Source organism: Bos javanicus, chromosome 14, assembly GCF_032452875.1.
Source record: "Bos javanicus breed banteng chromosome 14, ARS-OSU_banteng_1.0, whole genome shotgun sequence".
In the NCBI taxonomy this organism is placed as follows: domain Eukaryota; kingdom Metazoa; phylum Chordata; class Mammalia; order Artiodactyla; family Bovidae; genus Bos; species Bos javanicus.
This window is the reverse complement of record NC_083881.1, coordinates 31139579-31159850: the sequence shown is the minus strand read 5'-3', so window position 1 is coordinate 31159850 and position 20272 is coordinate 31139579. Positions and strand designations below refer to the sequence as shown.

The following is a 20272-nucleotide window of genomic DNA, read 5'->3' as shown; positions in this document are numbered from 1 at the left end:
TACAAGGAAGAACAGATCTGTTACAGACAAGATAAATGACAGTTTTTGAGGAAAAGGAAGACAGCAGATCTCTATATACTAACAAGACTGCCAGACTAAATACTAATAATGTGGCATTACACTAAATAAAAAAGTGAGTGTTTCCCAACAGCAGTCACTGATATACTGACTCAGCCAAATACCCATTGCTTGCTCTTTATAAAGTCCTATAGTAGCTGATGAGGAGAAGGTGATACATTGCGCAGTCGTTTCTGACTCTTTGTGACCCCCTGGACTGTAGCCCGCCAGGCTCCTCTGTCCATGGGATTCTCCAGGCAAGAATACTGGAGTGGGTTGCCACTTCCTCCTCCAGGGGATCTTTCCCACCCAGGGATTGAACCCACATCTCCTGTGTCTCCTACATTAGCAGGCGTATTCTTTACCACTGAGTTACCACCATGATAATAAAAGGTAAAATTAGAAATGGACTTTGCCTCTCTGGTGAAAAAAGAGATTAAATATTTTTTCAATGAGGTAGAAAATGACAAATGTCAGGGCCTCCCTGGCAGTCCAGTGATTAGGACTGCACCTTCCAATGCAGGAAATCCGGGTTTGATTCCTAGCCAGGGAGCTAAGATCTGACATGCCTTGGGGCCAAAAAATAAAATAAAATAAAACAGAAACAAAATTGTAACAAATTCAATAAATATTTTTTAAATGATCCACATTAAAAAAAAATCTTACAATGACAAATGTCTTAAGAAAGATATGTGGAAATTAAGACAGTGGTTCTTCACATGGAATCAATGACTTTCAGAGTCCACAGATCCTGAGAAGTGTATGTGCCACAGAACCACTCGTATGCACATTTTCGATTGAGAGGGTCTAACGGACAGTTCACAAGCATCTCTGAAGGGATAGTTCACAAGCATCTCTGAAGAGATAGGGAAACAGGCAAAAATCTACACTGAAAAGGAAACTGTATTCCATCACAGTACACAGAGAAGACTGTGGAGGACACATCATTTGAAAGATAAGCTGCCAAGTCTAGGGGAAGCCATTCTAGGTTCAGGAAGAAAAGCAGAAATGGAAATATTCTCTACATTCAATTTTGTCCCATGAACTTCACATTACATACTTACAGTAAACCTCTTCTTTTTCTCTCTGTGTTCATCAGAGCTGGGGATGCTTACACTTGGACAGCTCTCCTTGTAGTCCATGGTATAATCCCTTTGAGTTTATTGCCTCAGAAGGACACGAAGAAGCGAGTCCAAAGAAACAGTCAGCAGAGGACAAACACAATTAGCTAATCCAAAACATAAAACCTCTTGAGGTAATGTTCAAACTCCATCATGCAACCTTAACCAACAGAAAAAAAAAAAAAAAAAGAACTGATTAGCAAAATGATTTAAAAATACCTTGATTTGTCATTCCTGGCTCACAGAACCCATTTTATCCCTCTTCTTGCAGGAATTTAACTTTTGATCTTAAGTCTCAGCCCAGGTTAGAGACATAGTTTCTGTTATGTCCCTTTCAATAGCTAAATCGTCCACTTTCTTCTCTACTAAGAATTTCCGGGAGCATTTACAACCACGTTTCCTATGGACCAAGGGTTAACTCTCACCTGAAAGGACTCTATTGTGATGGACTGAGAGTAGGGTTTTCAAAGGGTGGTTTTTAAGTTCCTAGCATCAAGAGGAACTGGTGAAGTCTGCTTCCAATTGGGAACCTGTCTAGTAACCAATTATTTACTCCCATTTTACAAATGAGGCAACTGAGACACAGAGAGGTTAAGTGACTTAAAACAAGGCCTGTCTGGCTCCCACCAGGTGACCTCTCTCAAGCTACAGCTGAAAGCCTGGGAGCAGTAACGGCTTCCAAACACTGTGAGAAGGGTGCTTCCCCATGTCCTGTTGCTTCTCTCACCTCTGCCCCCATCAGCTTAGTCAATAGTCCCTTTGTTCGAGTCCCTTCTACTCCAGTAAATGCACCAAGAATGACCCCAGAAAACTGACCCTCAAAAATGAAATGCATGTTTGATCAATATCCTGATAACATTACTATGGAGGGAGGGGAGGGGAAACTGACAATCTGGCACATAGTGATACCAAGACCATTCAAACTTCCTGTCCCACGATGAAGTACAAGTGGTGAGCAAGGTGCCATAAGGTCAAGTATATGATGAAAATGTTGATTTCAAAAATAGTAACCTGAACTGTAGCTGCTTCTGACTGTCCCTGAGAATATACACAAAACAAATGACCAACTGAAAGCTGTGAATTCCCAAATAGATGAGCGGAAAACCTATGGCTGTTCTAAATGAGCCCTTTTCCCCTAACAGCTGCTAATCTGATACAAGTAAAAATCAAGGCATGGTTTGATGACAAGGGTTGCAGAACCAATTAAATATGCAACGCTGTAAAATCTCTTATGCTAACATGAGGGCAAGAGCTGGAAAAGTGAATGACCCTAAATCACAGATGCAGGCACTTGGGCAGATAAAGATGAGGCTTGCTCCTTGGAAGAAAAGCAATGACAAACCTAGACAGCATATTAAAAAGCACAGACATTACTTTGCCAAAAAAGGTCCATATAATCAAAGCTATGGTTTTTCCAGTAGTCATGTATGGATGTGAGAGTTGGACCATAAAGAAAGCTGAGCACCGAAGAATTAATGCTTTTGAACTGTGGTGTTGGAGAAGACTGTTGAGAGTCCCTTGGACAGTAAGACGATCAAACAAGCCAATCCTAAAGGAAATAAACCCTGAATATTCATTGGAAGGACTGATGCTGAAGCTCCAATACTTTGGCCACCTGATGCGAAGAGCTGATTCATTGGAAAAGACCCTAATGCTGGGAATGACTGAAGGCAGGAGGTGAAGGGACAACAAAGGATGAGATGGTTGATGGCATCACCAACTCAACGGACATGAGCTTGAGCAAGCTCCGGGAGACGGTAAAGGACAGGGAAGTCTGGCATGCTGCAGTCCATGGGGTCGCAAAGAGTCGGACACGACCAAGCAACTGAACAACAAGGGTGTTTAACTCCACATTTGGCCAAACATCTCAGCTGAAAGTAGCGACCTGTCCTCTGAGGAGACACGGCCTCCTAAGTCCCCTCCCATAAGCCCTTTCAAATTGTTTCACGACTTCTCTTTGCCCCACCATCCCTCACTGCCTCCTAACGGGAATTACATGCCAAAAGAGCCCAGAAAGAAGTTCAAAGCCCACTCTGAGAGGAGATCAACTTTACACCAAAAAATGTGAAGAATCTCAACAATTTTACCAGGAGTCTGAGGTACACATAAGGGAGTACATTCACGGTAATCTAAACATAAGATTACTGTGGCCCTAGACATACCCACACGTGCACCCCATCACGCTTTCTCCAGACCTTACTTAAGAAGTACCTGCAGCCATTCACAAGGGTGACTGGGCCCCTGGGAAAGAGAAGAGCGAGGATTTTCCAAAGGTTACCAGACACTAGCTCTGAAGTGACTATAGTCCCAGGAAACCTAAAACATAGCCCTCCAGTCAGAGCACCCATCTCACTCCAGAGAGCAGGTGAGAGATAAAGTCAACCCTGGTATCTATCGCATGGTGGGTCCAATGGGAGCACTGGCCTGTCCTGTGGTTATTTTCCTAGTCCTAGAATTTTAGTGGAAATAGATACACTTAGTCACTGGCCAGATCCCTAAATTGGCTCCCTGTTCTGTGTCATAAAATCCATCATGGAAAAAAGGTGAAGGAATCCTTGAACCTCTCCCCCGTCTCCCCACTAAGAAAGCAAATCGAAAACTTCATCACATCCCTGGAGAAGCTCAGAAACCAGTGCCACTGTCAAAAACCTGAAGGATACAGGGGTGTTGATTCCTACTACACTCACATTTACGGGTCTGTTTACCTGGCTCAAAGATCTTAGGGCACGACTACGGATGATTCTAAATTTAATCAGATGGTGATGCCAATGGGATGTTTTTGCTGGAGAAAACTAGCACAACCCTTGACATCCGGTAAACAATGACTGACCAGGCAGAGGGTAAGGGGAACAGAAAGTAAGTATTAGAAGAAAAAAAGGAATGATGAGCCATTTGAGCCAGAGGACTAGCTACAGATGCTGAGACTGCATCTGTAGACTGCAGACAGCGGCTGCATTTTATTTTCGTTTTTTTCTATCACCTTACGTGAAGAACACTAGCAATGACTCCACGTGGGAGCATGAATGAACTGGCTGAAGTGACTACAGGACCTTGAGTTTCCTGAGTCAAGAACAGAAGCTTTATGCACCAAGTGTGAGCGAATGCTAAGGGACAGAAAGAGGAAGACTGCACTGACGTTCTCTGTTTTCCTTTTCAGACTCCACCCTGCTCCACCCCACACTCCATAACCTAGGACAGTGACCACCACAGCCCGCACCACACAGGTTCCCTGGCCCTCTGGCTGCCGGCTGATTTAATCCAGAGAGGCACTGGCAGGACATGGGGTGGAAAGAAGGGCATCAGGACATGCGTCTCCTCGCCCTGCTCCCTCCTGGGCAGGCTGTGGCATGGCCGCTGCTATGTTCCTCTCTCTCTTAAGGCCGAAGCTCCTGTTGGGAGGCCCTTTCTTCTATGACCACAGCTCTTATGGGGATGAAATACACAATTTTCTACCTTGAGTCCTTACATAAGTTTAAATGATAGGAGTTCCAATTTTCTAATCTAGCAGATGAAGCTAGCAATGCCTACTTCACAAGGTTGTTTTAAGGATTTGCAATGATGAAACCTAGCACTGTTCAGTCAGTCAGTCAGTAAACTGGATCAAATACATTACAATTTGCTTCAAATGAATTTATATTTCCTCATTCAACAAATACTTATTAAGCTTTCATTGCACACTAAGCAACACAAAGACAAAGAGAAAACTCTATCTGCAAGGAACTTGACAAATGGGGTAGAATGATAAGCAATACAGAACTTATGATAGTTGGTTATACAGAATTTATGATAGTTGGTTAAGTATGATTTTAGATGTATGCATGGTACACTCTGAGAACACACAAAAGGGACATGCACGCAGATCGTCATGGATCCTCAGGCTTGTTAAAGATAAAGCCAGGCAGGGATTTCCCTGGTGGTCCAGTGGCTAAGACTCTGAGCTCCCAATAGAGGGGCCCAGGTTTGATTCCTGGTAAGGGAACCAGGTCCCATGTGTCGCAACTAAGAGTTCCCATGCTGCAACTAAAGACTGCAAATTTATTTTGCAAATTATAAAGCCAGGCAGGTATGGGAACAGATGTTTGAAAGATATCACACTTGTCTGCCTCAATTTTCTCTGAAAAAGGGAGTTAGAATAATGAAATTATTGCTGTGAAGAAATCGTACAAAGATCAAATCATTTGTCCACACTAGTATCCAGCAAACAGGTGATTCCAACTCAAATCTGTGACTCCCCAAATCCATATGTATTCATTTGCTATACCACACTGGCTCTCCTTAAGCTGAGTCGAACCTGCAACCTAACAATATTTAATATTTAGTGTCTAAGCAAGATGATAACCCAGACTGTGCTTTACATGTGTTAACCTGATTGCTCCTCACAGCAGCTCCACTGAGAGGAAACCAAGGAGAAACCGAAGCATAAAAAGATGAAGTAACCTCCTGAGGCGGTGGAGTCAGGATTAGAGCCAGTAGTGGTCTGACTTTAGGACCATTATCCTTTAGATCACTCTACCTCAACAACACATGTATGCTCTAAAGAGCCCTCTGGGAAGCAATGAAGAAGGTTCATGGACGCGTTTTTAAATGGTCAGAAGCAAAATTTTGAAAAAGCAATTTTGCTATGACTGTATACTTAAGGTGTATTTATTCTGTAAAACTGAAGCAATTAAAATTCTGAAGCAATTAAAAATCTAATGGCCAGGAAGCTCAATAAAATGGAGTGAGAAGAGGACTGATATAAGAATCTCACTCTAGGCACGTCCCTGGCAGTCCAGGGGTTAAAACTCTGTGCTTCCACTGCCAGAGGCGTGGGTTCCATCCCTGATCTGGGAGCTAAGATCCTCTGCATGGTGCTGCCAGATAATAACAACATTAATAGGGAAAAATGGATGTTGGATACATGGGTACTTCTGTACTACTATCTTTGTTACAATTTTGTAAGTTAAAAAAAAAAACTATTCTACTATTAAAAGTTTAATTAAAAAAAGGAATCCCACACTAAGAAAGAAAAGAACAAAGAGCCATGTGTTCACATGAGAATCAAAGTTGGAACTCTGGGTCAGGTTCAGAGGTATGGAGGGCCTCTCAAAGAGGAACAGAAAAACAGTCTGCCTTCGTTCTGCTGGAGAGTCACAAGATCATCCTGCAGACTGGTTCCCAGGGGCAGCTGGCTTGCCTAAGGGAGGTCACATGGTTCTAAGGAGACTGAGTTCAGATGTGTGTGTGAAGTCGCTCAGTCAATTTCCACTCTGGGATCCTATGGACTGCAGTCTGCCAGGCTCCTCTGTCCATGGGATTTTCCAGGCAAGAATACTGGAGTGGGTAGCCATTCCCTTCTCCAGGGGAACTTCCCAACCCAGAGATCAAACCCACATCTCCTATGTGTCCTGCATTGGCAGGCGGATTCTTGTACCACGGAGCCACCTGGGAAGCCCTGACACCATGAATGAACTCAGACATGTTCAATATAACAAAACAAAGTGGGTCAGATAAGAAAAGAACTTTCAGAGGACCTTAGGGGTGAGAATGCTTTGCCAAGATACTGTCACAGCTAGTAAATGTTGTATGTATGGTTGTTCTCAACAGGGGATATCTGTCAACGAATGGAGACATGTTTGGTTGTCATAGTTTGGGGGGCTGCTAGTGGCTACAGGTCAAGGATGATGCCATGCATCCTGCATTGCTCCTACAACAGAAAGTTACCTGGTACCCCTCCCCAACAAAATTAACAAATAAGTAACAATAATAAATAAAAGGGACGTCCCTGGCAATCCAGTGGTTAAGACTCTGCACTTCCAAAGCAGGGGATGCAGGTTCAATCCCTAGTCAGGGAACTAAGATCTCACATGCTGGGCAGCATGGCCAGGAAAAAAAAAAATTACCTGGTCCATAATGTCAATACTGTTAAGGTTGAGAAAGTAACATTTATTGAGTGCTAACACCAGGCACTGTTTCAAGTGTTCACATCCAACACATAGCTTACTTCTCACAGCAACCCAAGAAGTCAAGGGTCATTATTCCTATTTTACAGATGAAGAAACTGAGGCTACCAGGTCCACATCCTCACAGACCTCTGGGTGGCAGCACTGGGATGTGAACACGGCTCTCACCAAGAGCCCAGTGTGCACACGCCGCCTCTCAATTTCCTACACTTCTGCTGCACACATCCCTTCTAAATCACCTTTGGAGGCAAGGCAATGGAGCACCAAGTGCCCATTAACCATGGAGTTACAGAAAGAGAGCCGCACACAGGAAAAGCAGCTTTCAACTCTGCCACCAGGAAGCGACAGGGAGTGCTGCTGAGACCATCACCCTCAACATCTAATCAAAAGCCTGGAACAGAGCCGGCTGTGAGTGGTGGTGGTCCCATCACTAGGACAATCAAGAGCTAAATTATGAAATAAAGAAAATACCAAAATAGATCTTATCATAGGATTTTTTTTGAGCATTAATAAATTCAATTTTTTAAAATATTGGGCCTGTGAGACTTAGAAAATGAACTTACGGTTGCAGGGGGAAGGGATAGTTAGGGAGTTTGGGATGGTCATATACACACTGCTACAGTTAAAATGCACAACCAACAAAGATCTACTGTATAGCACATGGAACTCTGCTCAATGTTATGTGGCAGCCTGGATGGGAGGGGAATTTGGGGGAGAGTGGATACCTGTATATGTATGGCTTAGTCCCTTCCCTGTCCACCTGAAACTATCACAACATCGTTAATCGGCTATACTCCCAATACCAAATGTTTTTGGTGTTAAAAAAATAAATAAAAACTTTAAAAAAATGTGGGCCTACGAAAAGCAGAAATATGAAAAAAGATGAAATTTCATGATAGAAATCTCCAAATTCAAGTTATATTAAAAATGTTGGATAAATATTGATTAAAATAGATAACTAATTAAGACTTATTCTCCCCCTTCATCACCATGTTCACCTTTTTGTCCACTGTATGCAATTATTGGCCTGGATTGTGTCCATCTTTGTTTCAGACAGCAGAAAAAAAAAAAAACACAGTTCATAAGAAAGTCAGAAGATTCTTCTGCTTTTCCCTCTACAATAAAAGCAGAGCCCTTCTTAACTCATTTCTTCCACAATCACAGAGACTGTTCAGTATTGACTAATGGGGCCTACCCAAAATTACAAGGTAGGTGCATTCGTAACTATCAGCATCCACTCAACTCAACACGACAGAGAGGGGTCAGTGATTCATACCAAAGCACATCGGGAATTTAATAATGATCCTGTTCCGAGCAGAAGGAGCAGGCCTGGAGGACCTACAGGTTTTCTTCATCAGCAGGAACACGAGTGGACACTGTGTGTTTGGAAACAAGGATCCAAAGGAGGGAACTGACAGAGACGGTGAAGGAAGAGAAAAGAGAAAATTCATGCAGACCCTGGGCATGGCTTGGGGACTGGTATGAGAATTGCTCTGGGGAAGGGGGATTTACCTAGAGAATTCAAGAAAAATAATTGGGGGATGAGGGCAGGAATTACTCCTGAGAAGGCTATAAGTCAAGTGGGTAGGTCTGCTTTTAAACTATATTAAAAGCAGCTTCCTAGGACATTCTTACCCCAAGCCAACTGGTTACTTCACTGAAAGTTTACATAAGAGTATATAATCTAAATCTGTTTACTTCCCCCTCACAGACTACCAGCTCCAAATATATTGGAAATGTTTCAACAGAAACAAAGCACCTCTTTGTCACATCTATAAACTAAGTTCATTGCAGAAGAACTGAAAAATCTAACAGGATCTGCCAATGAAAGATACATAGTAACCTCCCCAGCCTAACACATGATGAATCAGTTACAACTTTTCCTGTTTTCCTACTTTATTCTAATTCTCACCCCACCCTCCTCTTTGATTTCGCTCTCATTCTGTAATCACAAAACAGTCCTAGTTTTCCTTACTGCAACTCTTATTTGAGACACCTTTTATCCTGATTCTGGATAAAGAACAGTGATACAAGAATCAGAAATAAAGTGTGCACAATATCCAATGTGGGGACACAATATAGAATAGTCTGCACCCAGCAATTTGATAGGAGTGTTCCAGAATCTGGACAAAAGTTACATGAATTTGTTGGTTTTCTGAAAACTGGTTGCATTTTATTAGATACTTAAGGAAGGGACTGAGTGAGGAAGCAGAAGTGACTGCTGACAATCCTTTGTTCTCCACTATTAAAATCAAAACTGCTAGGAGAAAGAGGAAGGCCTTAACCTCATGCCAACTAACATGTCCCTTCACTGGTTCCAGAACTGACAGGGCAAGGATGTGAACTGCAGCAGCAATGCTCTGCTCTACCCTCATCAGCCTCCCAAAGCCACTATCTTGGGGTCCCCATCACCAGAACACCTGCCCTATTCTCAGCTTCCCACGCTTTTGCACTGTTGAGGGGAGCACATTCCCACCCAGAACACTTCCAGAGATGATTCTCTGGGGGAGTATGATCATTGGCAGGGAAATAGGTAGATGGGTGCCTATATGAGGCAAGAGAAAAGTGCAGGGGCAAGTGGCACGGAACCAGCAGTGGTAATAAAACACCGCAGGCCCTAGGAAGGCTAGGATAAAGCTGCTTCTGACTGCGGAGGTTGGCAGAATTCAGATTAAGGAAGCATCAAAACTCCAAAAAAAAAAAAAAACCACACAGAAAAACAAAAACCAACCAAAAAAACCCCCACAAAGACAACGATAACCATCACATCGCAGAGTGTCCTGGGAGCACCTTCAGCTTTGTATCTCTTCTAATCTCATTTCAATCCATTCTTCCCACAGTAGCCAGAGCGATTTTTTAAAGTCACTGTAAATCTGATAATTTCACTCCTTTCCTTAAACTCTTTCTATTGCTTCCCCCTGCCCTTAGAATAAAATCCAAACTCTGAATTACTGTCAACAGCCTACAAGCACCCATGTGACCTAACCACTTCCTACCTCTCCAGCTGCCTTGCACCAGGGCTCTTAACCCTGCAATCACTAGACTCCAATCAGAACAGCCTCTCTCCAAGGCTCACACTCACTGAGCATGTTCCCAACTCCGGTCTCTGGTCCCTGGCTGGGTCCCCTCTGCCTAGATGGAAGGCTTTCTCTTCAGCCCTTCACATTGAGGCCTTTGTTCAAAGGTCACTTTCTCCTACAAGCCTTCACGATCACCCTAACTAAAGTGCTCCTTCCCCAAATGAATCTTCTGTCATCATCCTGGGCTTTCCATTTTAGCATTTACATCTAAGATAGCATGTGACTTGTTTATTGAGACCCAACTATAGTGCAAATTTTGTGACTTCTTTACCACCATGCACTCAGTAAACCCCAATATACATTAGCTTGTTTATTCTTTCAACAAATGGGTGGAAAGAAACACTTGGGAATTCTAATTTGCTAAAGAAGGTAAGTAAGATCTTCAAAGCAGCCACTGCCTCATTATTCCTTCATCAGTCTCCAGAATCACCCATTTCTCCCCTTTCATTAGATCAATTCTATTACCATACATACTAATATACTACAGTATCTTAATAAAATTTTCCTTAAAACATATAGACTTACTTAATTTAACAAATAGTTACACAGTGCTTACCAAGTGCCACAGATATATAATTAGTCTATGCTACAACTTTCAAATATTTGCATGAATGATTCTATCTGATAACACCTTTAACTAAGGCGTTTTATAAACAAAGAAGACTCAGTGTAAACACAGATGATTATACGGTGTGATAAAGGATACTTTACTCCAAAGCAAATATTTGCTTTCAAGGTTCTTTTCTGACAGTAAAATTTCACTGGTTAGCACATTAGAAGAAATTTCCCAAAGACAAAATTTACAGTCAATTACAAATTTAAATTATAGTACACTTTAAATTTAAATTGTAGTATGTTTGCTTTAAATCCTGACCTCACATTAGCTGTTGTTAGTAAAGATGCAGATTTTTACCTTAAAGTTTTAACATTTCAAAAATTAGGTCTTAACCTAATCAAAAAAATGGGCAGCAGATCTAAACAGACATCTCTCCAAAGAAGACACACAGATGACTAATAAACACATGAAAAGATCCTCAATATCAATAATTATTAGAGAAATGCAAATCAAAGCTACAGTGAGGTATCACCTCACACTCGTCAGAATGGCCATCATCAAAAAATCGACAAAAAATAAACGCTGGAGAAGGTGTGAAGAAAAGGGAACCCTTCTACATTGTTAGTGGGAATGTAAATTGGTACATTATGGAGAACAGTATGGACGTTTCTTAAAAAACTAAATATAGGACTATATGATCCAGCAATCCCACTCCTGGGCATATATCCGGAGAAAACCATAATTCAAAAAGATAAATGCACTCCAATGTTCACTGCAACATTATTTACAATAGCTAAGACATGAAAGCAACCTAAATTCCAAGAGAGGAGTGAATAAAGATGTGGTACAAATACACAATGGAGTATTACTCAGCCATAAGGAAGAATGAAATAATGCCATTTGCAGCAATATGGATAGACCTAGAGACTGTCATACTGAGTGTAGTGAGACACAGAAAGACAAATATCATATGATATCACCTGTATGTAAATCTATAAGAATGGTAGAAATGAATTTCTTTACAAAACAGAAAGAGTCACAGATGTAGAAAACAAACCTATAGAAGGGAAGGGGGATAAACTGGGAGATTGGGAATGACATATATACACTACTATATATAAAATAGATAACTAATAAGGACCTACTGTATAGCATAGGAACTCTACTCATTATTCTGTAAGGACCAATATGAGAAAAGAATCTAAAAAAGAGTAGATATATGTATATGTGAAACTGACTCACTTTGCTGTACACCTGAAACTAACAAAACACTGTAAATCAACTATAGTCCAAAAATAATTATTTTAAAAATCCACAAAAATTAGGACTTAACGTATGTGTATTTTTTTTCCCTACCAACTCTTTCCTGTCAATAGAAACTACAGATTCATCCCAGCAATGGTAAAATAAATTTAGAAGATATTTGTAAGAAAATAAATTAGGCTAATGAGTGCCCTAGAATGGAAAAACTCCAGTTGAGGTTTGGGAGGCAAAAGAGAAGGAAAGAAAATTAAACTGCAGAAATGTCTACACAACTTCCGTAAATAAGATTTAATCTATTAGGAAATAAAAAAATCACAAGTAAAATAAAAGCAATCACTCAGCTAGAATATGTGCAAGGGCATGTTTATAATGAAATGAAGCAAAATATATGAAACCAAATGCTGACAGAAGACTTAATAAAACCGGAAGCTTCAACAACAGACAAATTCAAGAATCTTGTATCTATCACCTTTCTCTGAAGAATTTAAAAGCTTCTGGCATTTATCCTCTGTATATATCCAGAAAATAAACAACAAAAGAAGCACAAACATTTTATGAAACAATGAAGGAAAAGAAGGTAAACTGCTCTCTGCAGGTCAGAAAGAATGTTCAGTCTTCCAGCTCAGAAAACAAAGGGAGACAGTATTATTCATGTCAAGAGATGCAAATACAAAATACAGCTTAGGAATAACTCTTCACAAGAAAATCCAAAGCTGCAGATGGCTCCATGACTCTATCTTGTTCTAATGGTTTTCTGAGTGAGTCTGTGTATTTTTTTTAAACTTGGGCCTGGCAGCCTACATGGGTGTTGGGTCTATTGCTCTCCCTTCCAAAAATCCAGACCTCAGTAACTTGCATTAAAAATTTTTCTAGAACTGAGCTTCCTTTGCCTTCTTCCTGGAGTGTCCACCTTGTAGAAATGATCGCTGAGGCTCAATATTTCATGATTTAAAGACCTATTAAGGTGAACTTTATTTTATTTTAAAAAGAGCTAAGTGGGTACATAGCTTGCTTTCCTCAAAAAAGTAACTAGAATTTGTGTGTACATGCTTCCCGTCCTCCAGGACCTTGTATGTACCAAAAAAGAAAAGACAAATGCCCAGAGAACTACAATCAGAGTGTGGCAAGTTCTTTAAAAGTCATAAAAGTCTCTAGACTTCAGAGACAGGAAACACATTTTCCAACTAAACCTATATAGGTATCTGCAGTAGCAGTAACATGTGAGAGGTTTTTAAGGCTGGGCACTTAGAAACAGCAGCAAAAGTCCTCGGGACAAACAGGTAACAGTCATATAGTCCTATTTGTCAGAATTCCTGCCCACCCGGAGGAAAAGACCTACTTATTAATAAAAAAAGAAAGAGAAACTGTTGTGAGGCAACCCTGGAATTTTATAGGGAATCACCATCAAAGCCTTATTTTACTTTCACATTTACAAGTATAGGCTGGAAATCACTTTTCTTCTATGTGGGAGACACAGGCTTGAAAAGTGGATTTGAGATCTCATTACAGAGAACTCAGAGCCAGCCTTCTCACTCTGGATTTCATCCTGCAGGTGAGGATGTGAAGGCAAACGAGAAGGGAGCTAGTAGAGCTGAGTGTAGAGGGCGAAATGGAATCCAGGAGGACATGAAGACATGGGAACGTGGCAGCAATAGGAATGGCAGGACTGCGAAAAACTGACAAGAGAACTCAGTCAGTAGCTATTATCTGCACATGGAGTGCCAGGGAGAAGGAGGAATCAACACTGCCTCCAGGTTTCGCTTCCCTGGTGGCTCAGGCGGTAAAGAATCTGCCTGCAGTGTGGAGACCCAGGTTTGACCCCTGGGTCAGGAAGATCCCCTGAAGAAGGAAATGGCAACCCACTCCAGTATTCTTGCCTGGAGAATTCCATGGACAGAGGAGCCTGGTGGACTACAGTCCAAGAGGTCACAAAGAGCTGGACACGACTGAGCAGCTAACACAACAGGACAAATAACTAGAAATGGGGGAGGGTGGATCATGGCAAAATGAATGGTGAACTGGCTTAAGTAATTACTAGTCCTAGCTGGAAATGCCGGCATGTGACCCTCCCTGGTGCCAGGCACTTCGGGAATAGCAGTGGACACAACTGGCAAGCACCCCTGTCCTCATGGAACTTACCGTCTCGTGGCAGACAACAGATAACAGACAAGTAGACAGGCAAATACATATTACACGAAGAGTAGGGCTGAATGGGATTTTAAACAGGAGGGTCTGACTGATACAGCAACATCTGAACAAATACCTACAGGTGAGGGAGTGGACTCGACAAGGAGCCAGGGGACAGTCAGCAAGCAACAGACCAGTATCTCCAAATAATTTCACTTCAGGATGCTTTTGAAGTTAGTAGCAATTGCAACGTATCTCTTTCATGACTGGTACTCAAGTCTGATTTCCTTGCGCTAGCATTTGGTAACTATCTTACCCAACCAAGGAAACTTCACCAATAACACAATGATAATAAACTGCCTAGAAGGTCAATGTGTTTACACTAGCTGTTTACATTCCTTACATGAGAGAACAGGGCTGTATAAAATAACAAAACTAAAGCGCTGTTAGAACATGTTTGTACAAAGCTGAAGACAATCATCTTGTTCTCAAAGCAATCATTGATGTGGCAACTCTGAGACTTGTGATTTAAATCAAAGGTGCTAAAGAATGATTATGAATCATGCAATTAAGCTATGAAGCAGGATGATGCTGAGAAAAATCATTCACAGCACCATAAAACTGTCAAAAATAAAAATAGTACTATCATCAACACCAGAAGTAATATCATCCTTTGATTTTATAATCTGCTTCTCAGCAGAGCTGAATTCTAGTCTAAGCCCTGTCACTTGCTGGTTTTGGATCTTTGGGTATGATTCTCATCTATGATGGGCAGCCCATCTGATTTTTCAGATTCCTTTCAATACTGAGTTTCAACCTGGCAAGTGAGGATTCTTATGATGATGGTTAGTTTATGTACTCTGGTTTACTTCATTTTGCAATGATATTATAAATAAGTACCCACCCAAAGGAGTAGGACTTATAAGTTCTGTATAAAGTGAGATGAACTTCTTTTTGAGCACCAGAGTTTAGTGCTTAAAATGAGGCTAAGCTAAGTTGCTGCTAAGTCGCTTCAGTTGTGTCCGACTCTGTGTGACCCCATAGATGGCAGCCCACCAGGCTCCCCCGTCCCTGGGATTCTCCAGGCAAGAACACTGGAGTGGGTTGCCATTTCCTTCTCCAAGGCATGAAAGTGAAAAGTGAAAGTGAAGTCGCTCAGTTGTGTCCGACTGTTAGCGACCCCATGGACTGCAGCCTACCAGGCTCCTCCATCCACCGGATTTTCCAGGCAAGAGTACTGGAGTGGGGTGCCATTGCCTTCTCCTTAAAATAAGGCTACACTCACTGAAAAAGTGCTGCCTTTCTTCATGCCTCTTTGAGAACAATCCTCCAGATGCTGAGGTTTTGGTATCATTTGAAAGTGGTTTTGATTTGGAAGAAGGGAGAGGATCACATCTCTAGCACGACAGAATAGTAATGAGAACTTTTCCAGTGGGATTCAGTCTTTGAAAACTGTTCCAAAGCAACCTCCAAGCAATGGTTCTGCAGGAAGGTTTTTGTTTGAAGATGAATGCCCATCTGATTGCATAATAAAACGGCTCAAGTTACTGTGGACTATGCCTGCAATGCAGGAGACCCAGGTTCAATCCCTAGGTCGGGAAGATACCCTGGAGAAGAGAATGGCAACCTATTCCAGAATTCTTGCCTGGAGAATTCCATGGACAGACCATGGGGCCTCAAAAGAGTCAGACACGACTGAGCGACTAACATGAGCCAGACACTACTAAGTAGTAACTCACTTAATCCTCAGAAAAAAATCCTATAATGCTGGATCTATTATTATTCTCACTATACGCATGCAAAAACAAAGTCATAGAAAAGTTAAGCAAACTGCCGGGGTTTTCATAATAAGTAGATTCAAACCCCAACATTCCAGCTTCAAAAGCCTGCCCGCTTAATCTCCACAATCCACTGCCTGTGCAAGCCTCCGTGTCCTTGCTGAAATAACAGTCCCATTACCAGCCGCACTCTTCCTGCAAACTTTGTAACACGAAGTCAAAATAAAGGCTCCCGGTAAGCTCACTGCCGAGTTTCTCCTACAGTTTCTGAACCACGAGCTAGACATGTACATTACAAAGTATAAAGTCTCTGCAGTACCTGAGGTCTCTCGAGATTTGTGTGGTGGGTGGAGGGAAGAGTTTCGTGGCTCGGAGCTAGTGCGGTTAACCCGCGCTCCGAAGCTAGAACCCGACCCTGTCTCCCTCCCTTCCTGCCTTCCGGGGCTCAAGCCACCCGGCCGCCCGCCCGCGCCCTGCACTCCTGCTCCGCGCGGAAGTGGTACCGGGACCCGTCCGGCCAAACCACACCTGCCTCTGGCGCGCCCGCCAAGGATGCCTCCACAGGGTCGGCGCGGCACCGGGCCACCTGCCCACGCTTACCTTCGGAGACAGACGCCCAGCGCGTGGCGAGCGGGAAGCGCGGCCACAGCTGCGCCACACTCCACAGGCTTCCACACCGCGCCTCCCGCCCCCACCGGCTCCCTCCGCGTTCCCCGCCCCACCGTGGCAAGCCACGCCCCCACCTATCAACGGCGCCGTCTCGGTCGCCAGCCCCGCCCAACCCGCAGCGGGGCCGGGCTTTTGCTCACTCAGCTCCACCCTCTCAGCCTCCTGGGGCGGAGCTTCCGAGAGGAGCTGTAGGCGTGTAGCAGCCCCGGAGGGCCTGGGGTTGTCCGACCCCGAGGAAGGAAGGGCGGGACGCTAGCAGAGGGAAAGGGTGAAAGGAGAGAGACAGCCTTGAGGGGTAGGATGAGGAAAGAGGCTTGGGAAAGGGAAGAGAGGGCACTCTGCCCAGGTTCCAGCTAAGGTGTTGGACTGGGTGAGACAACGTAACGTAACAAGAGTTCACTTATTCAGGGCATTGGCTAATCTCATTCTCTTCGGACAGTCACACGAATTCTGGGTTCCAAGCGTGAAAAGTCATAGGGAACGGTTTCGAGGGGCAAAGAAAGGAAGCAATTCCTTTACCTATCTTCATCACACAGCCTCCTTGTTTTAAAAATTGTGGAAAAGACTCCCAGAAAGTATCCTCACTCCAGATTTGTTGCTGAGTCACTCGTCTCCAACTCTTTGCGACCAATGGACTGCAGCACGCCAGGCTTCCCTGTCCTTCATCATCTCCCTGAGTTTGCTCAAACTCACGTCCATTGAGTCGGTGATGCCATCCAACCATCATTCCAGATTTAAATTAATGTTAATCATTCCCTTTCCCTTCAAACAGCTCCCCTCAAACAACCTTTAAACAGAGCAGACCCGAGTTTGGCATTAATGCCCATTGTGTACTACTTCGAAGTTTGCCATGGTGTGTATGGATAAAGAGAAAAAAAAAATCAGATCTCTGGAAAGGAATTATTTTAATTATTGGTTGATTTAGGAAGGTGAAAAAACGATTTAGGGAATCAAGTCAACAACTAATTGAATTATGGTGGGGAAACACACAACTCACTTTGTCACAAACAGGAATGATATACACAAACCTTTGCTAGAAGATTTTCTGAAAATGGTGCCAAGAGGCCAGCCTAGCTGTGTGGCCTGAAAGGAAGTCACAATATCTGAAGTCCTCAATTTCCTTATCTGTAAAGTGAAGTGATTAGGCCTGGAAACCTCATGATCTCTTAAATACGCTTCCTCACTCCACTTTATCCTGCCAGGTTCAATGATAAGGAAGAAGGGCCATGGGAAAGGTGCTGTCCAGTTAGGAGACACACAGAGAAACTGGGAATTTTTAGGAAAAGCCTCAGAGATCTCTGGCATCATTTCACTGAAGCGCTCCTCTCTGACTTTTCTATTTGTTATAATAGTAACACTCTGGTCCTAGCTCAAAAGTTTAGACACTTCTTCCTTCTCAATCCTCACAACTAGTCACTAGGTCCTTGATTTTCTCCATTTCAAGGTCTCTTCAATGACCCCTCTCGTTTTCAATGTCATCTCTGTACAGAGTACAAATGCAAAGAACTCAGAATCTTGTATCTGACCCTCACTTACTTTTTCCACCTACAATCTCCAACTGCTCTCTGTGTATCTACACATTTGTCTGATAGACTGTCTTCTCACTGTATGGTACCCACAATAAACAGCCAACACTTCTGCCATGGCACACTTATAGCCACTATTCCCTGCTTAGAATACCTCTCCTCAGTCCTAGTTACCTGTCAGGACTACAATAGCTCAGCTCAGGAACCTCTCTATGTAATAAAATGGCTGCAATGCTTAGAATCTGTACTGCTCCACTTGGCACTCAGCAACAACTACTTGTTTTGTTTTCTCTGTTATTTATCATATTTATCTTCAAAACTAAACCATAAGCTATTTACTGAATATCCCCAAGCTCCAGCCAATCCAGAAAGAAAAAGCTATTTTCAATATCTCAAAAAGCCTAAAAGAAACTATATATTCATCTACAATTAGGCTATTCAGGTTACCTATCACATAAAGATTCTCTGTATTTGTCTGAAATTATACAATGCTGAAGTTACACAATTACTTCAAGTTAAACCATGGACAGAGGAGCCTAGTGGTCTACAGTCCACAGTCTAAGAATTGAACACAACTTAGCAACTAAACAACAACAACCAAAGCTTTGATGGGCAGTTATATGTGACTGATCAAAGACACAGGAAAATAAATTATCATTAAATAAGATTTGTTTGTTTTGAAGACCAAATCTTTGAGATTCATGGAGCTACATAAAAATAAAAAGTAGCCTACCCATTGTTTGTCACCCCATGGCCAAACAAGTGATGTACCTATGTGTGTGTGCTAAGTTGCTTCAGTTGTGTCCAACTCTTTGTGACCCCCATGGACTGCAGCCTACCAGGCTCCTCAGTCCATGGGATTTTCCAGGCAAGAATACTGGAGTGGGTTGCCATTTCCTTCTCCAGGGGATCTTCCCAACCCAGGGATAGAACCCAGGTCTCCTGCATTATAGGCAGACGCTTTACAGTCTGAGCTACCAGGGAAGCCCCTATAGTGAGTCCTTAAAAATATATTCATCAGATTATGATTATTTTCAGTTTTTTGTAAGTTCTCTCTCTCCCTTGCTATAATTAAAATACTGGCCTTTTCTTTTTCATGCAAATAAAGCTGTAGGAGTTTCCCTTTCTAATTTCAAATAAACTTTCAAGAATAAGATAAACAAGAATCACACAGCACCTCTTGGTGTTGGACTAGAAAAGGTTTTAGTATTCCAGAAATAAACCCTCGATTCACAGTAAACTGCCTGTGTTAGGGGGCCCTAGGTACTATTAAGATCTTTAGAAAGTAAAATTTCCTTCACTGCAACCTTACCCAAACGAAACAAGTAGAAGCAGAACCAAGTTTGCAGAACCATACCAAGTAAAAGAGTGAAAACTGATTTGCAATCTATCAATGGCTCCTTGTGTTTTGAAAATGTCACTGGCATGTTTAAGGGAGGCCGCAGAGCTCTGAAGTCTGGCCTAAACAATCTATAAATCACCAGTTACAGCATACCTTTCTAATATTCTAGAGATTTAAGAAGTATTAAACAGGCAGACTAAACAACAGTCACACTTCATTTTACAGAGTGGTTGTACCAGAGGCTATTTATTATAGACTCTTGGAACTTTTCCTCTCCTCAGAGTGTGACTCTTAAGAGCAGAGCCTTGGGACTTACCTCATGATCCCGCCTGCCAAGGCAGGGCACACGGTTCGATCCCTGATCCAGGAAGATCCCACATGCTGCCGAGAGGCAAAGTCCATGTGCCACAACTATTGAGCCCGTGCTCTGGAGCTCAGGGAACTGCAACTACTGAGCCCACACATCTAGAGCCTGTGCTCCACAACAAGAGAAGCCACAGCAATGAGGAGCCAGCACAGCACAACAGTGTAGCCCCCCGTTAACCGCAACTAGAGAAAACCGTGCAAAGCAACAAAGACCCAAGTGCAGCCAAAAAAAAAAAAAAAGCAGAGCCTTGGGGAAACCATTGAATCCAGAGAATAAGATGGAGTAACAAGGGCCATATTTGCCCTCCCATGTAAACCAACAACAAGGAAACAGACAACATATATAAAACAGCAGTTCTTAAGATATTGCATGTTAGGCAGTGAAGGAGAGTGATCCCTCAGGGATGGGAAGTGAACAGAGTTTACCTCAGTTTATAACCTTCAG

At 42.6% G+C, this 20272-nt stretch overlaps 1 protein-coding gene across 6 annotated transcripts in view; it reads right to left on the bottom strand.

Moving 5' to 3' along the window:
- Positions 1–20272, bottom strand: part of SGK3 (serum/glucocorticoid regulated kinase family member 3) — a 109827-nt gene that overhangs the window by 44526 nt on the left and 45029 nt on the right. For 2 of the 6 annotated variants that reach the window (XM_061438889.1, XM_061438892.1), the window contains exons 1-2: positions 16525–16613; positions 1122–1338 (exon numbers count right to left, since the gene is read on the bottom strand). The exons of 1 other annotated variant lie outside the window; for it this stretch is intronic. In XM_061438889.1, coding sequence (XP_061294873.1) covers positions 1122–1199 — 78 coding nt within the window. In that variant the 5' untranslated portion in view covers positions 1200–1338; positions 16525–16613. Of the gene's footprint in view, positions 1–1121; positions 1339–16524; positions 16614–20272 lie in introns of those variants that run through there. 3 more of the 6 variants (XM_061438890.1, XM_061438891.1, XM_061438893.1) reach the window with 2 other exon arrangements.